This window comes from Limanda limanda, chromosome 3 (genome assembly GCF_963576545.1).
Source record: "Limanda limanda chromosome 3, fLimLim1.1, whole genome shotgun sequence".
Taxonomy (NCBI): Eukaryota; Metazoa; Chordata; class Actinopteri; order Pleuronectiformes; family Pleuronectidae; genus Limanda; species Limanda limanda.
The window spans coordinates 28485947-28509013 of NC_083638.1; the positions used below are offsets into that span (position 1 = coordinate 28485947).

A 23067-nucleotide genomic window follows, 5' to 3' on the forward strand; every position below is an offset into this window, starting at 1 on the left:
AACGAGTTTAAAAACAATTAGGCAATTAACCCATAAATATGTTGGAGGAGATAAATAAAATCTGTTTAAATTGTATGCAACACTTTCCTGAGAATGCACAGAATAAAAAATGGGTGTGTGATTTGATTTCCTTATCCTACATTCAATTAACCTTTTAATTCAAATTAGAATAAGACACTGGCAAAAATGTTAAACAAATGTGTCAACATTTGGACCTTTACTGTTTTGTTCAACTTTTTAAAGAGAATGATTTTCAAAAAGGAATAGTGCATTTAAGGACTCGTTGACGTAATATCTATCCCACTGTTTCTCATTATCTCCCTCACTTCTTCTTCCCCCCTCTGCCTCTTGCATAGTTGCCCCTGACAGCCACGTTCAGTTTCTCCTCCTCCCCTGCTTGGTACTGTCATTTATCATCAGTGTCATACAGCTCTCCCCTTCCACATGGCACAACATCTGTTTGGGAGTCTTGCACTTGCACTGTTGAAACAGATTCAGATACGCTGTGTGACGAGAGGCCTGGAAGCAGTTTCACCTCTTTATGTCTGGTGTCAATGTGCATGACAACCCCTGAGTGCGTGTGCACTGTATTTATGAACTCACCAGGTGATATACAAAGGTTCATTGTAGGTTGACATTTAGGTAGTCAAAATGAAGAACCTCACTCAAGATGCACTGATGCATTATATATTTAGCATAATATTCAGGACTCCACTGATTATCATCTTCATTATTGATTATACAGATAATTTTTTTAATAATTAAAAGATGATTTGAGTATGACAGTAAGCAGTACATGCTGCTCACAATCATAGAAGGTAAAAGAAAAAAGACTGGACACATGGTGGCTCCCTAAAAGTGAAGCTAAAGCATCTTGAACTCCACTTTGTTGTTGCCTGCGAAACAGATAAATAAATAAATTCTGCCTCCATGTTAGTGGATGGCACATGCACCAAACTTAAACAAAACTCACACGTTAAATACAGTTTTCTCAAAGATGGTCTTTGTCTTGATTGTCAGGTGAGCTACTACAACATCCTTCCCTTGATGGGGGATTGAGATGCTGAATGTTTTGCCTTAATCGTACATTTTTATTTGGTGTTTATGTTCACCATCCTTTAAATATTTATTCCCATTCAGTCCGACCAACAGTAAATAAAATATATTAAATTATCTTCAGTTGTCACCACACCCGTCTTTAGTAACACGGGGCTGCATAAAGAGAGTGATTGTATTTATGTTGCGCCTCTAATCTGTGCAATTTGGACTAGTTTGAGATGTCTCTATTTCCTCTCTGCAACATTATCATTTATTGTCATGGGTTTTCATGTGCTGATTTATTTGTTACCTCACAAAGTTGAGGACCTGAAGATGGGAAAACAACAAGTAGGTCACAACTCTCTTCTCACAGACATCCTTGTGGTGAAAAGTAATTTGAAAGAATTAAGCAACATTAAATTATGGAATGTTCTTGGCATCTTTAGTGCGTGTGTGCTCTTGTACGGCTGTATTTGTGAGGACCAGTTTAAGCCTACAACCTACGGAGTGAGGACATTTTTCGGAAGTGAGGACCTCTTGGCCGGACCTCACTTTCTGACCCACCTTTAATGGACTGTTTGGGGGTTAAGACTTGGTGTTAGGGTTAGGCATTTGGTTTTCGATGGTTAGGGTTAGGGTCAGGGGCTTGGGAATGAATTGTGCCAATGAGTGTCCTCACTAGGATAGAAGTACAAACCTGTATGTGTGTGTGTGTGTTTGTGTTTGTGTGTGTGTGTGTGTGTGTGTGTGTGTGTGTGTGTGTGTGTGTGTGTGTGTGTGTGTGTGTGTGTGTGTGTGTGTGTGTGTGTGTGTGTGTGTGTGTGTGTGTGTGTGTGTGTGTGTGTGTGTGTGTGTGTGTGTGTGTGTTTGTGTGTGTGTGTGTGTGTGTATGTCTGTATCTTTGTGTGAAGCTGTGAACCTAGTGTGTTCTTTGAAGACCTGTCCATACATTATACGATGAAGCCTGCATGTATTACGATAATAATAATTAATAGCGATTAAAATCAGTGAAGAAAATTATACTTCAAGTGAACTGACATTATTCAAAGATATGAGCGCTGCTTGGATGTGTGTTTGCTCGTAGGAAACAAGCAGGTGTTCCTGTGATCCATCTCACACGTGGTAAAATAAAAAAATAAAAAAACACTCATAACTTTCTTTGTGCTGAGCTCAAAGTCGACTCTAGAACAAATCTGAGGTATTGTGATGGAGTTAAATATTAAAATACCACAGTTTTAAAAAACAATGGAGGCGGCTTCCCACTGGCACAATTCAGCATTGTTGATATAAAAATAAAATTCTTTGTCCTTTCTCTGGCAGATGGTGATGGCTATCAGGACCACCTCCTCCCTGTGTGTTTGGATGGACCAAAGTGTCAGCGCAGTGCCATCTACCTGGCCAAGTCAGGCTCACAAGAGGTAATTAATACACACATATACAAGTCACTCTCCTGAGTTCATTATCTATCCAGTAAACCACTTTTTCGTTTGTCATTGTTCTGTGAGCTATTCTTATCCCATGCTATTCAACTCCTCTGTTCTCTCTGCCCCTCCTGCTAAAAACACTCCCTTCTGAACACTGCTCGGCTCAGTTTCATTTCTTTCAGTTGTCACTTCATGGTCAGAGGAGACAGAGGTAGACTGCAAACTATGGATATAATTGATTGCTTTCAACTTCATTTACATTAATTGCTCATTTTTTCTACATCTGTTACCTATACCACTTATCCTGCGAGGACCGCAGGGAATTTGGGCCAGAGGCGGGTCTCTTGTCCATCACAGGGACAACATACAAAGACAAACAACCTTTCTCTCTTACATTTACAATAACAATCAATTAAGGGTCTCCAATCAACCTAACCCCAATCTGCATGTCTTTGGACTGTTGGAGGAAGGTGGAGAAAACCAACAAAGACTCGGGGAGAACATGCAAACTCTTGTACATGTAGCACCTCCTAAAGTATACTCAATACCTCAGCTATAAAAAAATGGAAGAAGTCCTTATACTGTATCTCACAAATATTAAGAATTGGTTTTGCGCCCTCATTTGTAGCTTTGCAAAAATTGACATCTCCAAGTATTGAAAATCTACAACAATATAAAATAGCTTTTTCAGTTCTTTACATTCGTAAACATTTGTGTGGAATGAGTGTTCTGCACTTTTGTAGAAGTATAGTAAAACAAGTAGTTGACATATGTTTAATTTATAAACAACAACATGTCAGTTCTGTTATATTGTATGTTAATTAGTTAGTCAGTTGAAATAAATGAAATTGACAGCTATTTAAATTTCTCACTAAATTTGTTGATTTCTTTTTTGATCAAGAAAATTATCCAGATTTTTTTTTGCAAATATTTTTTATTTATTCCAAGAGACTGACTCATATTGGAGATCTGATTGGTTTCATCTGTGGTCAATGGCAGGTTCAATTCAGGTTGTGTTTGTTTGAACCTCCACCACAGGTGCCTTTTTCAAACTTCTCTGACGAATACCACCTCACCAGTGGCTCTGTTGCAATGCCAGAGCCACTGTTTCCCGGTAAAATGGCTGTCTATTTCAGGAAGACATTAAATATGTTGCTCACTGCAGGGGTCTCTCGCTTAGAAAGACATCGGGGGCTGATCCAGCAGGCGTCATTTTGTTTACGGAGCTGTGCAAGATAGAAGTAATAGATATGTACACACAGTCCCATACGATTAACATGCACATATATGTTCTCTCACAGTTGCCCTTACACTCTCCTCCACCCCCACCACCCACGTAGAGAACCATCTTGTGTGATTCTTTTCAGTTGCATCCTACCAGTTGGCAGTAGACCCTGGTCCTTTTTTATCCTTCCTCTGCCACCGAAGAACTAGCTTCCAGTTCTCTTTCAATCCAAAATAGAAATATTACAGGCTTATCTGCATGTCCGCCCCCCCACACACATGTGCACACAAAAGATATACACACACACACATACACACACATGCGCACAGAGGTACACAGACGCACACTCCCTGTGGACATGCCTTCTTTTGTTTGCCTGTCAGCTACGAAAAAAAATGATTGAAGGAAAGGGAAGGAGGGGAAGTGGAGAGAGGAGGACTTGTAGGCACTGATGGATAAAGTGAACACATGTTGTGTTCTGTGCGGCTATGTGTTTGAAAGACAGTCATCACTGTCAAAGAGGGAGACAGGCGGAGAGGGAAGGGTGGGCGGAGTGAGAAGGAAAGCAGCCTCACTCGAAGATGCCGTGCTTTTATGGAAATGGTGTGCGTACAATCACAATGACAACCGCCTTCAACAGAAACCAACACACACATGTGCAGTTGGTCTGTTTCTCTGCATCACAGTAATGATCTCATCAAATTGTCGTTATCTGTGGTGTAAACACTCTGAGCTGTTATTACACACGATCTCACATCATTTGTCAGTTTGTGTTTGTGTGTGTGTGTGCGGGAGTGCATGCGTGTGTGGCTCCATAACAGCGGCTCCCCAGCAATGTTAATGTGGCAGCGAGTCAGCAGATGTCTTCCCGAGAGGTATATGCCCACCAACATGGATAGAGAAAATGGAAGAGGAGATAGAGGGAGGAGAAGTGTAAGAGATAGAGAACATAGAAGAAGAAGAGAAAGAGAAATTGGAATGAAAAAAGGAAAGTAGAAGAGTGGAAAGGCAGATTAGGGAAGGAAGGAAATTGAGAGAGGGCAAAACAAATCTAATCTCTTGCTGTTTTTCCTTCATGACCACATTGAGAGGAGTACCCCATCAGACGGAATGAGGGCGGGAAATGCAGAAAAGAGGGGCGGAGAGTGAGTAAGGCAAATGATAAGTATACAGGCAAAGAAGTGGCGAGCTGCCTTTGGGTATGCATGGAGTTCCCGCTGAGTAGAAAGTAGCGTGTGTCAATAGTTCATCTACAAACAGCATTTCACTCTGTCCTTCCTGCTCTCTCAGCTAAAGCCCTGCCTGTACCTCCGCTCGCAGCAGCTCCAGGCCCTTTGGTTCACCATAATGGAGGAAACTGCAGGGGGCTCCCTACACCTCCCTGCCTAATTCTGTTTTGTCTCAGACGCAGACTGATCACATTTATTGGACTCTGGACCCCCTTCTTTATGCTATTATGTTCTGCAATGCAACTGGATACCGCCACAGGGCGTTACATCTGTCAAGGAAATTGTAACATAGAAATATAAAAAAAAGGTGAATGTCTGAGAGCACTTCTATAAGAATAAGCGATGAATTTGTCTGGGCACGTGGCCTGTCAGTGTATATTTCAGGTTCTTGGCTCTTTTCCAGTTCAGCACAGGAATATTTATGTTGCAGAGCTGGGCAAAGGCGGATCAACGTATCAGCATTTTTAAACCTTTGCTGACAAGGCTTTACAAATAATGTTTTCTAATCTTATCTAACCTAATAATTATCCATTGTCTATTTCTTAAATTCTATTAGATTTACACATATTCAGACTTTAACTTTGAACAGGTGTCTTCCTTTTTTACATTGCAGAATATTGGAATATACTGTTTTGACATGTTCTAGAAATTGATCTGAGCCACTCAATAAATGGAGACACAAATCGGCACAAAACACAAAGGGTTAAAGTAAAATATGTAATGTATAGAATAATGTATCTAATCTTACAACAGTTAACACAGAGGCCCCTCAAAAGAATATCTTTCAACGCTGAAGGATCTATTGACCATTATGTATATAAGTAGTAGAATTATGACAAAATTCTCAAACAACTTTTACTTAATGTTGCAATAATTGGAACACGGAGCACATCTACGTAGTTGGATTTGTTTTCTCTCATTCCCTTTGCACACTAACATCTGCTGCTGTATTTAATTTCTTTATCCCATAATACAGTGCATAGTCAAGTTAAGAAATTTTGCCAGGAATGAACTACCAATCAAGTGAACCTTATCTGCTCCTATGTGTACATATACTACCAGTGAAGTTCCCTCAACATCAACTTTGTCAGTGCATGTTTTTGCTTTGTTGGAAAACTTAAAGACAGATGAGGTTTCATCCGTCATAGCTTAATTATAGAATAAACATTACTATTCAAAGGTCTTGGACCGTAACTTTCTCAAACACAGTCCATCCAGCATTGAGTGACCAAAATTGGCCAATGGTTGGCTCCAGGCCAGATCCCCTGGCTCTGTTGCAGGAAGAAACATTGACAAGCTTCCAGGTTGTTGTTAATGTTCTTTTGTACTTGCTAATGTTGACTATATTTTGTGGTGTCTGAAGACAGAAGGAAAGTAATTACACACAAACTAATGTCCTTAATATCACTGTATGTTCTTATCAATAGGTTGGAGAAGCAGGTTGTTTCCATTAATAATGCGTGCCATGCTTCCTTCTAACAAACAGAACTCATTATATTGAGTCAACCAATTCTGTTCTTGGCATCTTTCAATTTCCCTTAGCATTGTTTTTTTATGCACATTTCTTTGCATATTTGTTCTCTTGGTAAAACCCTGACAATGCACTCATGCATAACACACATACCGCCCCTTATAAAGGCTGAGCCAGATGCCTACTGGTGCTGCCCAGACAGTGCAAGGGCAGCCAGTATGAGCCAGACAGCTTCCTCCCAGTCATCCCAGTCAGCCGGTCAGTCAGTGGCCAAAGAGGTGACACTGACAGCAGGTAGCAGCGTCCCCATCCTGCCCAGTTGACAGGAAGACATATGGTCTCGCTCCATCATTGGCTCTTGACTGTATTTTTTTAGTTTTGATGGACAAACTATGGCCCTATTTCCACCTGGTAATAAAATACAGTCTGTTTCGTGGTTTATGTGGTTAAGGACCTGTCAGTGCCATTTTTGTGTAGTTGGTTTACCCTGTGTCATTTAATACAGATGGGAAGTGAATCTAAATAACCAGCTGGGTTTTATGAGACGAGATTGGAACATAGATTTGATGAACAGTTTTTTGATTAAAAAATGATGTGCTGTTGAATATTTGGACACATGCTTAGCAACAAATCTAATTTGAGAAACAAACAGTAAACAGCTGGACTGGGGAAACAGATGAGCCATTTGAAGGAACTGTCCAACAATGTGAGTGAATAGGGGCATAGTTACATTTTGATGATAATTCATTGAGTGATTAGTTCAGTTTAACAAAAAGGTGGAAACTCTTGTATCCATTTTCATGTTCCCAAAATAACATTTAAGAATTGCTAGTGTCGGACTAACAAAGTGTTATCGTGAAAGAACATCCACGTAGAGCAGTTTATATTTTCTCTGTCCAACTAAAGAGTGCTGTGCCTGCTGAAAAATCTGCCTGTTTGGAATAGACTGTTTGCTTCTCCTGTGCTAAAGCTCTGGAGCTACTTCAGAATTATTCCAATTCATCAGTGAGTTCTCCGCAAACAGTTCCACCATATACTGTAATGTCTTTATTGTTTTTGTGCTAGCTTTTTATAAACAGTCTATGGTGCAGAGTGAAGTTAGAAAATGTTATTTACATCGTACCTGGTTTATCTGCAATAAAGATTTTATAGTCAATGTTTTTCGTAAAATACAACCAGTTTGGTTTATTACTATTTATGGGTTTTACGTTTACATATATAATATGGATATATATATTAGTTTGACTGATTGACTCAACTTCTGCTATTTTCTTCGTACATTCCATATTAGCTATTTCAGAGGTCTGTTAAGCAAGCTACACGATCTCCAGTCCCAAATTCACAGATTTTCAAAATTAAAGCTCTGTAATTCAGCTGAATTCAAGGCCTTGCAGCAAAACATTTGATTTTGAAAATAAATTGCTAAATCTATGAATGCTGTTTCCATGACGGAGTTCAGCACCCGTCACGGGTCAGTCTGTGTCAGTCCAATATATATATATATATATATGTATATATAGTTTATCTGAGGACATAGTAAGTAAGGAAGTTAGTAAGCAATGTGTGGAGCCAATAACATGAACAATTAATAAGATATGTGTTCCAGATACAGACAGACATTTGTGGAATTAGTAGTAACTGTCGCAGTTTCTTTATAACATTTCAATATTTGTTATCTGTGCCTTGGTATTTCAGGATACTTGCATCAACTCCTACTATAAATACTGCGTAACTGTGTAGCCAATTCTGTACTTGCAAACCATAATATATTGTCAAATATTTCAGACGCTGTATCCCCCAAAAAACTATCATTACATACATATAGACCCATTATGAAAGCTAATATCATTCGGTCGCCAAGTTTATAGCAGGAATATAGCTGAACCTCTGCTTTGCTGAGAAGCAGTCGTGTGCTCTCCCCACGCACTCGTTGGTTCAGGCCCATGCTGTCTTTCAGTGCCAGTTCTAATGTGATGAGCATTACAGTCATTATATCACTGGGATCATAAAAGCCATTGCTTCATTACATGCCTGTTTTATTGCCTTTATTTTATTGCCTTGGACAGCCGTGGTGTCTGCTGATGTTACAGCACCTTCCCACATTGCACCGTAAACGCAGCTCCCACCTCCCACCTCCACCACAGGCCGCCCGCATTTTAATTTCTTGGCCTAATGAAGCGCGATCTCTCTCCAGCAAGTTGAATCAATGGGAGTCTCTGAGCATGCCGTGGCTTTTTCACTTTAGTCGTCAGTAAAGCCAGGAAAGGGATGTTGGGCTGGGAGGGTGTCTGCGTTTGTGCCCCTCCTGGTTTTTATGTGTGCTTCTATATACAGGCTTCCATGGTTTGTGTGTGTATCTGCATGCGAGCACGGGCCACAATGAGCTGCCTGCAAACACTCTGGGTTTTCCTGCTGTTTGATAAAAACCCATTTGTATGCAGGATCTTTCTCCTCACAACCATTAAAGGTATCAGATCACTTCGCAAGTGCAAATCACATCATTGTCTTCATCTCCATTAACTAGGTCCTGTGGATCTCTGCACTAACACACATCAACACACACACTCATACTTGTTTCTCAAAATGTTAATATGTTGACATTTGAACCAACAAACGTCAGTATCGAATTATTGAGACTAAGTAGCACTCTGTTTGACGAGGAGGACGTTTGGCCACAGATTAATCTGCAAAGAGACACACTTGACATTCTTGAAATAATCTGCAATATCTACTGATTAAATGTCAAATCTTCTGCAGCCACGGGGGAGGGAGTCACTGCTTCATGACTTATTTAAGGAGCTCCTGTGTCAGGTTGGCTATCCATTGCAGCTTCACAAATAAAAAATGATTTGATCAGATTAGAAACCTTTAATATCCTCACAAAGCCCATATAATTCCCCCAGCCCCAAAGTCCCCACACAATACTGCTGAGCAATAAAAACAAAACAGGGTAAACACGCTCATTTTGCTGGAGGGAAAAGTGCTGTAGATTAATACTTCCCTCCTCTGCTCGGTTGAGAAAGACTGATCTTGTGACTTCCAATTTGCTGCTGTGACCTGCTAATTACCCACAATTAAGTCTTCAATCATCTACTTTTGTTCTGCCATATGTTCGCACAACATGATCATCACCTATTATTGTCATGAGGTAATATCTGAGAGAGACAATCAAGCATTTTTGCCAGTAAACAATATAATGCATCAGTTACCTTAAGACAGACAATACTAAAGTATGAAGCTTAATGGAATAGTTCATCCAAAAATGATAATTCAATCAATATCTACTCACCCCTATGCCGATGGAGGGGTGGGTGTAGTGTTTGAGTCCACAAAAAACTGCTGGAGTCTTAAGGGTAAACAGTATAGCAGCCGAATCAAATACAACTGAAGATATTACGATATATGAGCTATCTTCAGACGTAAAAAAAGGAACAGCAAAAAACATATTATTCCTCCCTACTGCCCCTGTGGTGTCATCCAAGTGTCTGCAAGCCCCGACATTCATATTCGCCTCTAAAGAGTTCATTTACACCATGTTTTAAAGGTTTTTTAAATATTCTGGTCGACATTAAGGCTTCAAACACGGTGTAAATGACCTTGTTTCGAGTCAAATATGAATTTCGGGGCTAGCAGATATTTGAATGGCACAACACAAGCCTGAAAGTCCACAAGATTTATTCCTTTAATCTTCTTTTCCTGCCTGACGAAGCGTCTCTCATTTGTATGTTTGAATACAAATGCGTATGTTCACATATAGTTTGGGTATCATTGTTTCTGTATCAGGTTATTTGATCTACCTGGTCATTTCTCCTTTCCATCCATCCATCCCTCATCTACACAGCTTATCCATTCAAGGGTCAAGGGTGGAGCTGCAGGTCACCAGCATATCGCAGGGCCAACATACAGGGAGAACCAACCATTCACACTCATATTTACACTTCATATTTAGAGCCTCCAAACAACCTAGATCCTCCAAACTACCTAACCCCAATCTGCATTGCTTTATACTGTGGGAGGAAGCTGGAGTACCGGGAGAATCACACTAAAGAATAGGGAGAACATGCAGACAGGATCCGAACTAGGAACCTTAGTGCTGTGAGGCTGCAGTGCTCAATAAAACACCACCATAATTGCTGCATTTCTTCTCTTTTCAACTTATTTTCATCATCTTCTTACCTGTACCTCTTCCCTTTGCTGCAATGCAGCGATAAACTTTTACTTAGAGACTAAAGATTACTTATACCATCAACTATCTTGCCGTGCCAGAGCAGACATCTATTTAACCTGACGCATAATTGACTCATTGCGTGTGTTTGTCTATATTTTTGCACTGTTCACTACATGCTGTTGTTATTCTCCGCACTTCTACTCTCTCTCCTCCTGTAATCAGCATTAAGAAAAAAAGGCAACTGACAGTACACTGATTGCCTCAGGGTAAACACTAGCACAGCGGTCTGCTGATAAAACTGATGGCCAGCAAAGGCCTCACTCTGTCCTGAGAGAGAACATCACGGCAGCACTGAGCACAGACCAAAGGACATCAGTTTAAAGATTAACTCGCCAGTGAATTTATGTGCTTTGTGAAGAGCAAAGAAATTGAAGATGTTGCTGCTTTTTGAAAACATGGCCACCTGCTATGTGAAAATATCAGCTTAAAGGATAGCTAATGAATAGTTGGTATTTATGAGATCAACATATATCTGCAGTTCTTCAAGCTAGCGTATCTGGAATGCCATGGTTATTCCTATCTTTAGTTTATTATATTGAAGAGATACTGGATTTCGGAGTGGATCCAAATGTAGTTTGGATTATGAGCCGTCACTTGGACCTACAGTAATGTATCGTTCAAACTAGGTGCGTGTCTCTAATTTTCACCCAATCCTTTCCTATCGCATAACTTGTATTACTTTCTCTCCCCAGCTCTTGCTCTTGTAGGTTACTCTCAGAGTTAATAAAGTTTATGGAACCTCACTCTGAACTATAAATAACTGAGATTAACTAATTTCCCCCTGGAACCTTTTTTTTAACTGTGTAATAATGGTTCCTCCCATGTCAGTGTGGGCAAATGGAAATGTTTATGTGTGCCCATGTGTAGCATTGGGATTGCTGGCTACAAAATTGCCTGCGTCCGCAACTCGGGTGTCCTCACTTGTGGTCATTTCCAGTACACCTATCCACTCTTGATTGGATTAATCAAATCCTTATATTATAGCTTAATGCCCATATGGCAGACAGTCTTCCTCTAAAACTGCTTTTCCACATCACTCAACAGTCATTAAATGACAGCTTGACTCTCTAGTGTCTAATTCAAGTTCTGAGTTCATTCGAAACATGAAAAAAAAGATTCAACCTTGGTCTTGGTCTGCAACTGTTTATATAACACCATCTGTATGTAGAGGTGCATATTCATTGTTGTCAACTTACCTCATTCAGTTCAAGTCACTCTCTTCAATTCATGGAGCTTAACTACACCCCTTCTTTATAATACATCAAGAAAAATGATTGTTAGAGCTTAGGTTTATGTCATTTAAATTGTACTGCCATTTAAAATAACAACTGAAAAGTGTGTTGTGCATGCTAAATGCGAAATAGGTTCAATGTCTGGATATATCTTGGGTATAAAATCAACAAATCTGATACATATGAATCAATATATTTCTGAAGAAACCTTTGATGGTACAGAATATCATGTCAGAATTATTTTCCTCTTATTCAAAGTACACCATTTTTTATTACTTGTGTAATTATTACAATGTCTCAGTAAAACCTTCTTGGTGGCTGAGTCAGACCAAAAATCCTTATTGTGTTGATTAATCAAAAGGTTATATGAATCTCCGAAGTTGGGGCTGAGTAATAGCAACCTTAACAGGGAATTCCAGACTTTCTTTTGAGGCATTTCCAGACCAGATGAGATGTATAACCCCTCAAATTAGTTCTGAAAAGCACCAGGTACTCCTAATCGGATGCCCGACCAACTTAAACTTGTGATGTGAAGGAGCAGCAACTCTATCCCGCACACTTTATAGGGTTCCGTAGGTAGCACAGCCATTATTTTACTGCACAAATTATTTATTTATTTATTTTTAATTTGGACAGAATGGTCAAACGCCCTTGATCCCCTCAGCACTCTCAGGATGGAACCTGCATAACTCCTCTTGAATCTGAGGTTCCTCGATTTGCTGGAGCCTCACCACCATGGCTGCCACATTTAACTCTACATCAGGGCCTGTGGTCATAAAGTTTGCACAGCTGGTTCGGAGGTTACCCACATGTGTGACATCACGTTTGTGTGATAATTGTCAAAATAATTGATAATAGACTGTGGTTGTCTTTCTCAGCCATGCTGGTCTTATTAAGAGCTATTAGTGGCAGTTCTGGTGAGTTCCCTCTGGAGACTCTCCCCTGCACCTGCTCTCACTGTTTAACATTCATGAATACATTTAATCTCCAGCATCTGGCCAAATGACCCTCGAAGATACACATACAACACACACACACACACACACACACACGGTTGTGTCTCCATGACTTGACTAATTTAGTAGTGTATGTTTATCAGTCAAACTGTTGCAACCAAATATTCCAACACACATCCACAGTGATAACCCCCTTCTGGTATTTGTTGTGACAAGTCGTTAGTGATCTCTTTGCTGTGATGAATGTATTGAATGCCACTGGGAGAAGGACTTGTGCCCAACACGGTTTAAGTGAAGTAAAATGGAGTAAAACCTTGCTGAAGAGTTCACAAGGCCATATGTTGTATTCTATAGCTCGCCTTACTAAATCTAAAATAAAACCGTAAATAGTGACTATTGAGCGCCTGAGATGCAATTAAATTCTCATTCTAAAGTTTACAATTGAGTGACTATTCTTTGATGAGCAGTGAATGAGTGAACAAGGCATTGATTTCCGACCCAGCCCAACACACTGGTATGTGCTCAGAGCTGGAGTATAAGTAGACTCTGTTAGACTATTGAGAAACAATTAATGGACCAAACTGACTGTACTGTACCATATGGTGAGACACACTTCCTCGGAATTGCTACTTATGATTGGTTGCTGTGTGAATTAGCAATGATAATGGTCTCTCTCTCTCTCTGTCTCTCTCCTGGTATCACGTCCCTCTCTTGTATTTTCCAATATGTAATTCACAGGAGTTGGATAACAACTCATTGAATTGGCACTAATGAAAGCAAGGGGACTAGCATACCCGCCGATGGTTGGAACTCTATTAAAATTAATTCACAGAAAAAAAAATGGGCCGTAAAATCTTTCTCCTGCAAAATGAAAAAGAATAGCTTCTCTCTGTTACCTTGCAAAAGACACAGTGGAGGAGAAAGGTGGTATGACATAAATGGTGAGAGTTAAGGCTTAAGCCTTTAGTGTGTTTGAGAAATGATGCAGCTGCTTGGTGAAATAGCGTTCATATTAAGTGAGAGGTGATAATGGTCTCAGTGAGGTCTTTTAAAGTGCTGTCTCCAGCGTGCTGTTTGTTTTTATGGAGTTTACTACGTGTACCTCCTCACCTTGACTACTTCCCTCTGTAAACATCAGTCAGTTGTAGCATTAGAACAAGAACCCCCTTGAAGGCCCTATTACCTCAACACTTAAATTGTCATGATGAGGGAAAGATGCTGTATTTGTGTTTGTTGAGACGAGTTTGAGGGCTTCTTCAGGACCTTTGTCTGATGCAGTGCTATGACCACACACAGGGCACCTGCAAGACTATTATGATTATAATTTAACTTAACACATATGAATGTAATGCAGCAGTAGTTTGATATTGGTGTAAGTAGAAATTAGACCACTTTCTTCAACTATGTTTTGTTTACTTCTGATTTGTTCTGCCAAATTTGGTCATATGTTGCTCTTTCCTGGGAAAAAAACACTAAGGAGAGGAGTTGCTGATTTGATGATCTACAAGTAAATTTCAGCAAATAATATTTGCTTTTACTTCTCAAGTAAAAGCTTTAAAAGTTAAGATAAGTATTGGACTCTCAGTAAATGCTGTGAAATAGACAATTGAGTGTTGTGTTTGAGTCAAATTATTATTTGACTACAGATAATTATTTGACCCCTGGCGGGGATGAAGCGCCCACAGATGAGGGTGCGAAACTATCTTCACTATCCGAGCTGCTGGCTTGCAGCACTCAGGGAGTGGCACATGGTTGTTTCTTCATATGCAGGCCCTTGTTTCAGGAAGACTAAAGCGGACTCTGTCTCTGACAGGCTTACTCTGATGTTCTTATCCTTACTAACCAATCGGAGGCTGACAATGCTTTTGCTGTCCTATGCTCACTAAAAGGGTTCTAGATGTTCTTAATTTTGGTTATCATCATCTACTGTCACTATTATTGTGTTGTACAGGTGAATTCTGATCAGTGTCATTATTTTCTCGCTGATGTTGTTACAGTGGGTACCGATACTGTCAGATTTCCAGCAGAGGGAAACAGTTTGGAGCTTTGTGCCAGGGAGCCCCATCCAACCCCTGGCCCTGCACCTTGGGGACTACAACCTGGATGGCTTCCCTGATGCCCTGGTGGTCCTGCGCAACACCAGTGGAAGGTAGGGAAAAATATGCACACACTCTCACCTAAGCCTTAATATTTTCTCTCACAAGTCTTCAAATTGGGTCGTGTTTGTTGGTGAGGTGTCTCGTAATCATTTTGGCTTATACACATAACAAGTTAGTGTAAGTTCTTAATTTAAAAGTCTGTAATGTCTACTAAGTGAATGAGATATTGCTGAAATCCTTACTTGGCTGGGGTTCCCTTGGAATTCGATCAAGTAGGTCCCTGACCCCCCCTCCAACTAATCTTTCCAGTACCATGCCTCAGTTCAGGAGCCATCACTGTGTGTGCCGGCCCAGGGCCTGCATATGTAGAACACAGTTCCATACAAACATCATTTGCAATGCTATTACCCTAGTTTTAGGAATCTGATGTCATGAGAATCATGGATTTCATGCAAATCCACGTTCTCTCAGCATTCATGAACACTGGCTTCATTTGTAAGCATCATATGAATTTGTCATGTAACATTCCCATTTTGATGAGATTATACTAACTATAGTATTCCAGCTGAACACAAAATTGAATTGATTGGACACCTAATAACTGAAAATGCATACTTAAATGGCTTTCAGAACTGTAAATGTGTTTTTTTCCACGAGATGACACATGCAGGGCGGATTTACTCATTAAATTACTGTGAAATTACTGTACATGTCTTCATTACCAGCAGTCGCCCCAATGATGTGGTGTTTTAAACTTTTCAGTATAAGTTGCTAGGCTTAACAAAGCAGTTGACTCTCCATTCGGCTGCACATTTTAATGCTGATACACATGGGCAGAAAATAATTATTATCTATACATGCAACACCTATTGCACTTTCCGTTCTGGGAGAGGGTTTCCTCACATGTGGCTCGCTAACGTTTCTATGTTTGTTTTTCTCGCTGTAGAAAGGATTAACGGAAGTGGAACTCGCATCTTGTTGTTAATATGGGCTGTACAAATCAAATTTGATTGATTCATCTTTACCCATTTTAGATTATTTTTAAAGATAAAAACAACTCTTAATAAAACAGAACATACATATATTTATAGTCGTTTTCAAGCAATAGATTGATTCAATCAATAAACCTTAAGATATTAGCTAAAGAATAAGTAAGACATACATTTATATAATCGCTGACGTTCATGACACAATGCAGAACACAATACAATACAAAACAACAATTTTAGAATGATTTGCAATCAGAATCTGTGACATTGTAGTATAATTAAGTAGTGATTGCATCCAGTTTACTAGAGCACCAACAGGGACAGCTAAGGTGAGGGTGTTCTTCAGTCTAGGGACATGACAACTGATAAGGTGGCCCTATAAAAAAAATCATTACAGCATGTGCTAGGACATAGCCACCATGGACACTTGCACATGGTCTGTGTGTGTGTGTGTGTGTGTGTGTGTGTGTGTGTGTGTGTGTGTGTGTGTGTGTGTGTGTGTGTGTGTGTGCGTGTGCGTGTGCGTGGTGTGTGGTGTGTGTTATTTTTGAAGGACCTATGTGGATTATCTGGCCCCAGAGATGAAGATAAGATAGCCAAAAGGGTCAAGGCTGTCTGTGCATACTGATTGGGCCGAGTGTGTGTATGTGTGTGCATATCTTAGAGAGTGTTTGAGTGCTTGCTCTGTCAGAAATAGTAAGATGTTGACTAAGAGCTTCAAAAGACTCACACACATGCATCAGAACCCTACTTTCTTGTCTACTCTCTATATAATCATTGTAAGTCTGGTCAGGCTTAACTCTTTATGGTCATCCTCATCTAGAAATGACCTCTAATCACACAAGCTATCGCTTCACCCTTTATTCCATCCCTTTTCTCAATTTCATTTTCATTTTAAGCCCGACCATTTTAATCCTGTACTCGGCCCTGTCATTATTGTGGCACTCCAACAGAAACATTCAAAATCACATCTTCAGCATATGGAGGAAAGAGGAAGATGGAGGGAGAAGGGATGAAGAGAGGAAAGGTCAGGTTGATGAGAAAGAAGAATGGTTTCAAAGGTTAGAGGACTATCCCTAGATGCCTTCCGGTTTGAATCCCTGAGGCAGTAAAACCAGACATCTTTCTACCACCGTGCACCAGAACAAGGCGAATGAATTCCAACGGTATCGTCTGTTTAAATGGCAACTTCTTTGATCTAAAGAGCAGTCAAATTAAATAGAGCTCCAACAAGTCAATTCAGTCGCAGTAATTCTGATCTACAAATTAACAATGTTTCCGGGGTCGTGTTTTAGTGATGAGATGTGCTTGTTTTTGTTTTTCTAAAGACATTTTAAAAAATGCCTTTTGTCCTCTTGCCTGCTTTGGATTCAGCTGCACTCCACACTTTGTCATGCACCGGCCTTCGCTTTGTCTTTGATTTCCTTCTAACCAAATGCTCTCTGCTTACTAAATATTTGCACAGCCCTCCACTCTATTTTAACTCCCTCTCCATCCCTGTCCTTCTTTCTCTCTCTTCCCTATCCATCTCTTCTCCTTCGTCCTTCCAAGTAGTTATTTATAGCTGCATTTCAGATAAAAGTCCTGCCAGTCTGCGTCACCATCATCAAAACAAATGCCTTTTTAAGTGTTCAAAATAGAAAGACGGAAGGAGAGAGGGTGTGAGATGAGATTAATTGGGTGGAATCAATGGAACAATGAGCAGATGGAGAGAGCAGAAGGAATAAATAGAGAGCTGGGAGGTCATTTAAGAGACTATTTTCTGACACAGTTCAGGTTTGTTGGATACAACTGAAACATATACCAGTGTTTTTAGTTATATTGCCTCATATAGGGTGTTATTTATCTTATTAATACATTTTGGTTGATTACCCTACTTATTTTTATACTTTCTGTACAACACCTTAAACACATACACATTAGCACACATGTACAAACATACCAATAGATAACCATTTATGAACGGCTGTATGTACAGATGATTCAAGATAAACTCTGGTTTCAGAAACTATTCAGACCTTATTCTATGAAGATTTTGTGTTATAGGTTTCATTCTAAATTGATAAAATTGCAATTTTTTTTTCAAATATATAATTATATTAAACATATAATACATTTCCTTGATATAGCCATCTTTTCAATCTGAGTTGGGTCAGAAAGATCCTGGTCACAGGGTCTTTCACAGTAGTTTATGTCAGGCAAACAGCAGGCACTGCTCCTCACTTGGCCATTCTAGGCATTGCTGCATTCAAGTATTGGCAGTCTGAGCATCATGCTATGGGGGAACTTCACCATTGGCAGGAAGAAGGTGACTGGTCAGAAGTGAGGGAAAGATTAATGAAGCCAAATACAGAGAGATCAACAGTACACCTTGGAAAACAACAACCTAAAGCATACAGCCAAGACAAGCTGGAGTAGCTTTGGGACTCCGTTTCTCCGTGAGTGGAAATGTCAAAGCCTAGCTGCATAGAATATCTGTGGAGAGTCTGACAGTTCACAGATGCTTCCCTTCCAGACTGGTGGAACTTGAGAGGATCTGTGAAGAATATAAAGATAAACTGCCCAAATCCACGTGTGCAAAGTTTGTAGAGACTTACCCAAGAAACCTGGAAACTATAATTGATGCTAGAGGGGCTGATACCTAGTAAAAGTCTTTGCAAACAACAGAATACACATTCTGGCCTATTGAGTGTACACTGGTTGGCAAATCCGATTAAAAATGAATCAATATCACAATAAATTATGCAAAAAGAGAATGGGTCTGGTAAGCAGATCCAATATTGTGAAACCATTTTAACCATCCATCCAATTTTTAAGACTTTAAGCACTGGGGTGGCTTTAAGCACTGGGGTGAATCACACCAAATAAAATTAGGCCGTTGTTCCTTGCTGGAAGTAGCTCTTATAGGTGTTTTTGCTAAAAAATAAAATTGGCATTTTGGGGAAGATATATTTATTTTCAGCGTTCACATGATCTGCATTAATTAATAAATTATGGTTTCACTGCATAAAAAGACAGAAAATCATAAACTCTTATCAAAAACTCGACGTTTGAAAGGAAAATACTATAGACATCTAAAGAGCTTCAAGCTGACCTGCGGCACAATCTGTTTTAATGGTTTCAGTTCTTACATACTCCGTTCAGAAAACCAAAACATTCTCCATGGTTGAAATGTGAGGAGGACACCACGGCTGACAAGAAGACACAAAAATCCTTGTGTTTGCTAAACCTTTTCATAGATAACTCACAGTCTTTCTAGGATAATGTTCTATTGATAGATAAAAGCAAACTTGACCTGCCTATGCTAAAACAGTTATATTGTGCTGTTGGGCTGGTTTCCTGCCTGTGGTACTGAAGGCATTAAATGTATCAAAGGAATGATGAAAAGACAAGGCATTTAAGAATGAAATGTGTTTTTTGCCATCAGAAAACTAGGTGTGAGGTGAAGGTCTTGGGACTTTATTAGCAGGACTAACAATCCAAAGCACACATCTTGCTTTTTCAAAAGGTGGATTTAAAGGGAAAGATCGACTGTTTTGACCTGTCCAGCAATAAGTCCTGACCCGAATCCCATTGAGAACCTCCAGAATCTGCCATGCAAAACGGACTCCTGCAACTTAAAAGAGCTTAAATGCAGAGACTAAAACCAGAGAGATGCAGAAAGCTTCTAGCTGATTATAAGAAACATTGAAGGCTATCATTGCTTCCAAAGGCTCTGTAACCAAATATTAATGAAGGGTGGCAATAGTTGTGTCCAGGGCACATTTTCTGTTTGCATAATATCATTATAAGGCAAATTCAATTTTGTTGTTTTTCTTTTCTTTAGCAACCTTGGGCATTGTACAAAAATATTCTGGTAGTCTGGTTATATAAAATAGGTTAATTTGCATTCCAATTGGAGATATTGTGATTTATGTAAATGATATTCATTGGTGCCAATCATTTTGACCAGGACAGTATGAGGTGCAGTTGTCCTGAGAGAGTATTTAACACTTGCACCTGCTGCTGTGCTTTTGATACATCAGTAAATAACAGCATTTTCTTGGAACAACATCAACTACGGGTCACTCTCACATGACGTGTGTGTTTGCGTGTGTGCGTGCGTGCGTGTGTGCGCTATAGGATTGTATGTGTCAGACATAAGCTCTTATAGAATGGGATTATCTTCAGCTGCAATCATGCGTTTTTTCCCCCCCACTGCACTGTGGCATCCATACACTGATTAAAAGGTGCATAGGTCAGCTTTAATGTGCGATTTGCCGCAAGCAACTTCGATATAATCATGCGTATGCTTGTGTCAAATGTGAACATCACCATGTGTTTCTCAAGTGTTAGAAAAACAGCTGCTAGATCACCTTCCCTGCGATCTCCCTTTCCAGCAGATCAGCACCCCTCCTAGATCGGAGACTGTTAAAGAGCCAAGGCTGTCATCATTCACAGTGACCTGTAACATTGGCAGATGACCACCAGTCAGATGAGACCAACAGATTACTATAGGCCATAGCTGTCTCATTACCCGCTCATGCCTTACACAATGATTTAACACCCTTTAACTCAGCATGCTTACAAACCACTGTTCATTCGAGACAGCTGCAGCACATTCAGAAAAGACTACTCGATGTCAGTGTAAATAAGATATATTCATCAAACTACATTATGTTTACTAGTAATCCTTCACTGCCTGTCCTAAACCTGCCTCTTTCAAAGGGTCTGTTCTTTTAGCCTGTGTTACTGCTCCGGAGCTATTTTAGAATTATTCCTTGTCATTAGTGTGTCCTCCTCAAACCGTTCTACAATATACTGTCACTTTTTATTGTCTGTTTCCTCGTCGTTTTGGGCAGGTCTTTTGATAAACACTCTTTGGTGCAAAGTGAAGTTACCTGGCTTATTTGCAATTACGATTTAATAGTCCATGCTTTTCACTAAATAAATAAAAAAATGTATTTAGTGTCTGGCGACAATTTTGACCCAGTTAACAACTGCTGCGGTAGTTTATTTGAGGATGTAGAAAAAGACATGTTCAACTCAGCCTCCAGTTACACTACCCCGCCCCTTACCGACTGCTACAGAGTGCTGGTTGCCGGTTTTTACTAGATTTCTAATTCAAATTGAACAGAATATGCACAAAATTCATCAATTCACTTCCCTGGGCCACTAAGAATTCAGATACCAAGTGTCAAGCCATTAAGATGAAGGGTTCAGGACTCAGGAGATATGATATTCACACATACATATAGATATGTATACATAGATACATACTGACAGATTGTGAAATTAGTAGGTAGATTCCAAAACAAAAATTGCCTTGATTTTATTTTAAAATATGGATATGGTTTGTTTGTTTTAGCCTCAGGGTATTGCCTTGGAGGCTGGTGGCAACCAGCTCCAGGCAGTTCTTCATCCCTCGCTGTCTTGTCACTCCCATCATCAGAAACCTTCAAAGAGACAATTTTCAAAGTGTATGAGTCAGTGAGCGGCAACATGGCATAGTAATGACAAGCTCCTGCCCTTCTATGGAGACATTGTGGTTATGTCTCAGCAGCTGGAATTCTAAATCACTCTATTTTCCTGGTTTATCTGTTGCAGCTACCGTCATCTTGGTATCCGCGATAGAAATAGGCTGTGCCAACGTGCTCCATTGTGGAAAGAATAATTCATTAATTTAATGCTTGTCTTACTTTATTTCCAGCAGTGTCTTGTTGTCTCGGCTGAATAGTTAAAGCTAATTAATAATGTATAACGTGCTGTCGTGGAGGTTTTCTTCTCCATATTTTGCAGCTCTAATATCCCCAGAAAAATCGTCCTGATTGCAGAGATTGGGAATGTAACTCTTTGAGTTTGGCCCCTTAGGACATCAGAGGAAGTGGGATGTTTGTGATACAAGCTCCTTCATTGCATAATTTCTCTGATTACTACAGACAGTCATATGGTAACAACTAATTTACTGTTTGAAAATGTAATAAATTAACACAAATCACAATATGTTAATACAATCCATACCAGTGGTTTATTAAAGGGGAGACAGTAACTATGTGGCGAAGGCATTTAAAACCTACAGTGGTTGTTTCAGTGTAATCCCATTTCACCCCTCCCTACCCCTAACCTTGCTCCTTGTTTTTGAGGGTTATCGTGCCCCTTGAAAGTTAAGAGGGGTAGTGGTTGAAATCTTCCCCCACGAATTGTGATAGCATCATATCCGTTATTGATTGTCAGATATAGTTTAACAGAAATACCATAGTACATTTTTGTTGGACATGCCGTATCTCCTGTGGTCTGGCTCTGGCTTCAGGAAGCATTTAAATCACAGCAGCAACATTTTCCCCACCTGCTTAAATACTATTAGGGCACATACGCCCTGTTTCAGATAAAGAATGAAAATAAATCTATCTTGGTTACTATATAGATAAAGAAGTTTGAATCTGTGTTTTTCTCTTTCAACAGCAACAGCAAGTTTGTTACTCGACCACCACCTCTCATATTTTGTGTAATTTGTGCATTTAAGATACATGAAAGAATGTGTGTGTGTGTGTGTGTGTCTGTGTGTGTGTGTGTCCATGTGTGTAGGTGTTGAGTTCCACAGGTATCCTCAGTGTTTTGTTTGTTCATGTCAATATTTAAAGGGCATTTGTATGCATACAGGTGTGGAGAGCTTTATGTCAGTCACTGTGCTGCTGCAGTTGTAGAAGTGTTAAACTGTTCTGCTAATGAAGTGTGTGGAGTGTTTTTGTTTTGGTGGTCGAATTAAAGTGATGAATGCGAAGCGTGGGCAGCACTAGCTGTCTCCCTCTGCTCTCTTAGCTTGCGTAGAGTGGCTAATGTCAGAGGAAAAATACTGATCAGACCTTTAAATCTGCCTCCAGGCTTTTAGAGGTAAATGCCACCTACTACACAAACGCTCATATAGAAGACAGGTGTTATCTGTTGTTGGAAATGACAGTTGCAATTTTAAAAAACCAACTGTTTCTGGTTTGAACAAAAATGAATTCTATGTTGTCCATGAGGCTACTGTATTGGTGTCTCTTGTGGTTTTCTCACTGCATGATCAGTACATATTCTAACTTGAGACATACACTTTTGCTGTAACATAGACATTTTTATAAAGGTGCTGCCTTTCTGATATATAATGTGTATATATCTCATATTATTTGTAACATTCCAAGTAATAAAGTAGGTCCA

At 39.7% G+C, this 23067-nt stretch overlaps 1 protein-coding gene across 1 annotated transcript in view; it reads left to right on the top strand.

The window, feature by feature from the left end:
- The window catches only part of itfg1 (integrin alpha FG-GAP repeat containing 1), a 137880-nt gene that overhangs the window by 42078 nt on the left and 72735 nt on the right, over nt 1-23067 (top strand). The window contains exons 9-10 of the mRNA XM_061067927.1: nt 2359-2456; nt 14801-14952. Coding sequence (XP_060923910.1) covers nt 2359-2456; nt 14801-14952 — 250 coding nt within the window. The remainder of the gene's footprint in view (nt 1-2358; nt 2457-14800; nt 14953-23067) is intronic.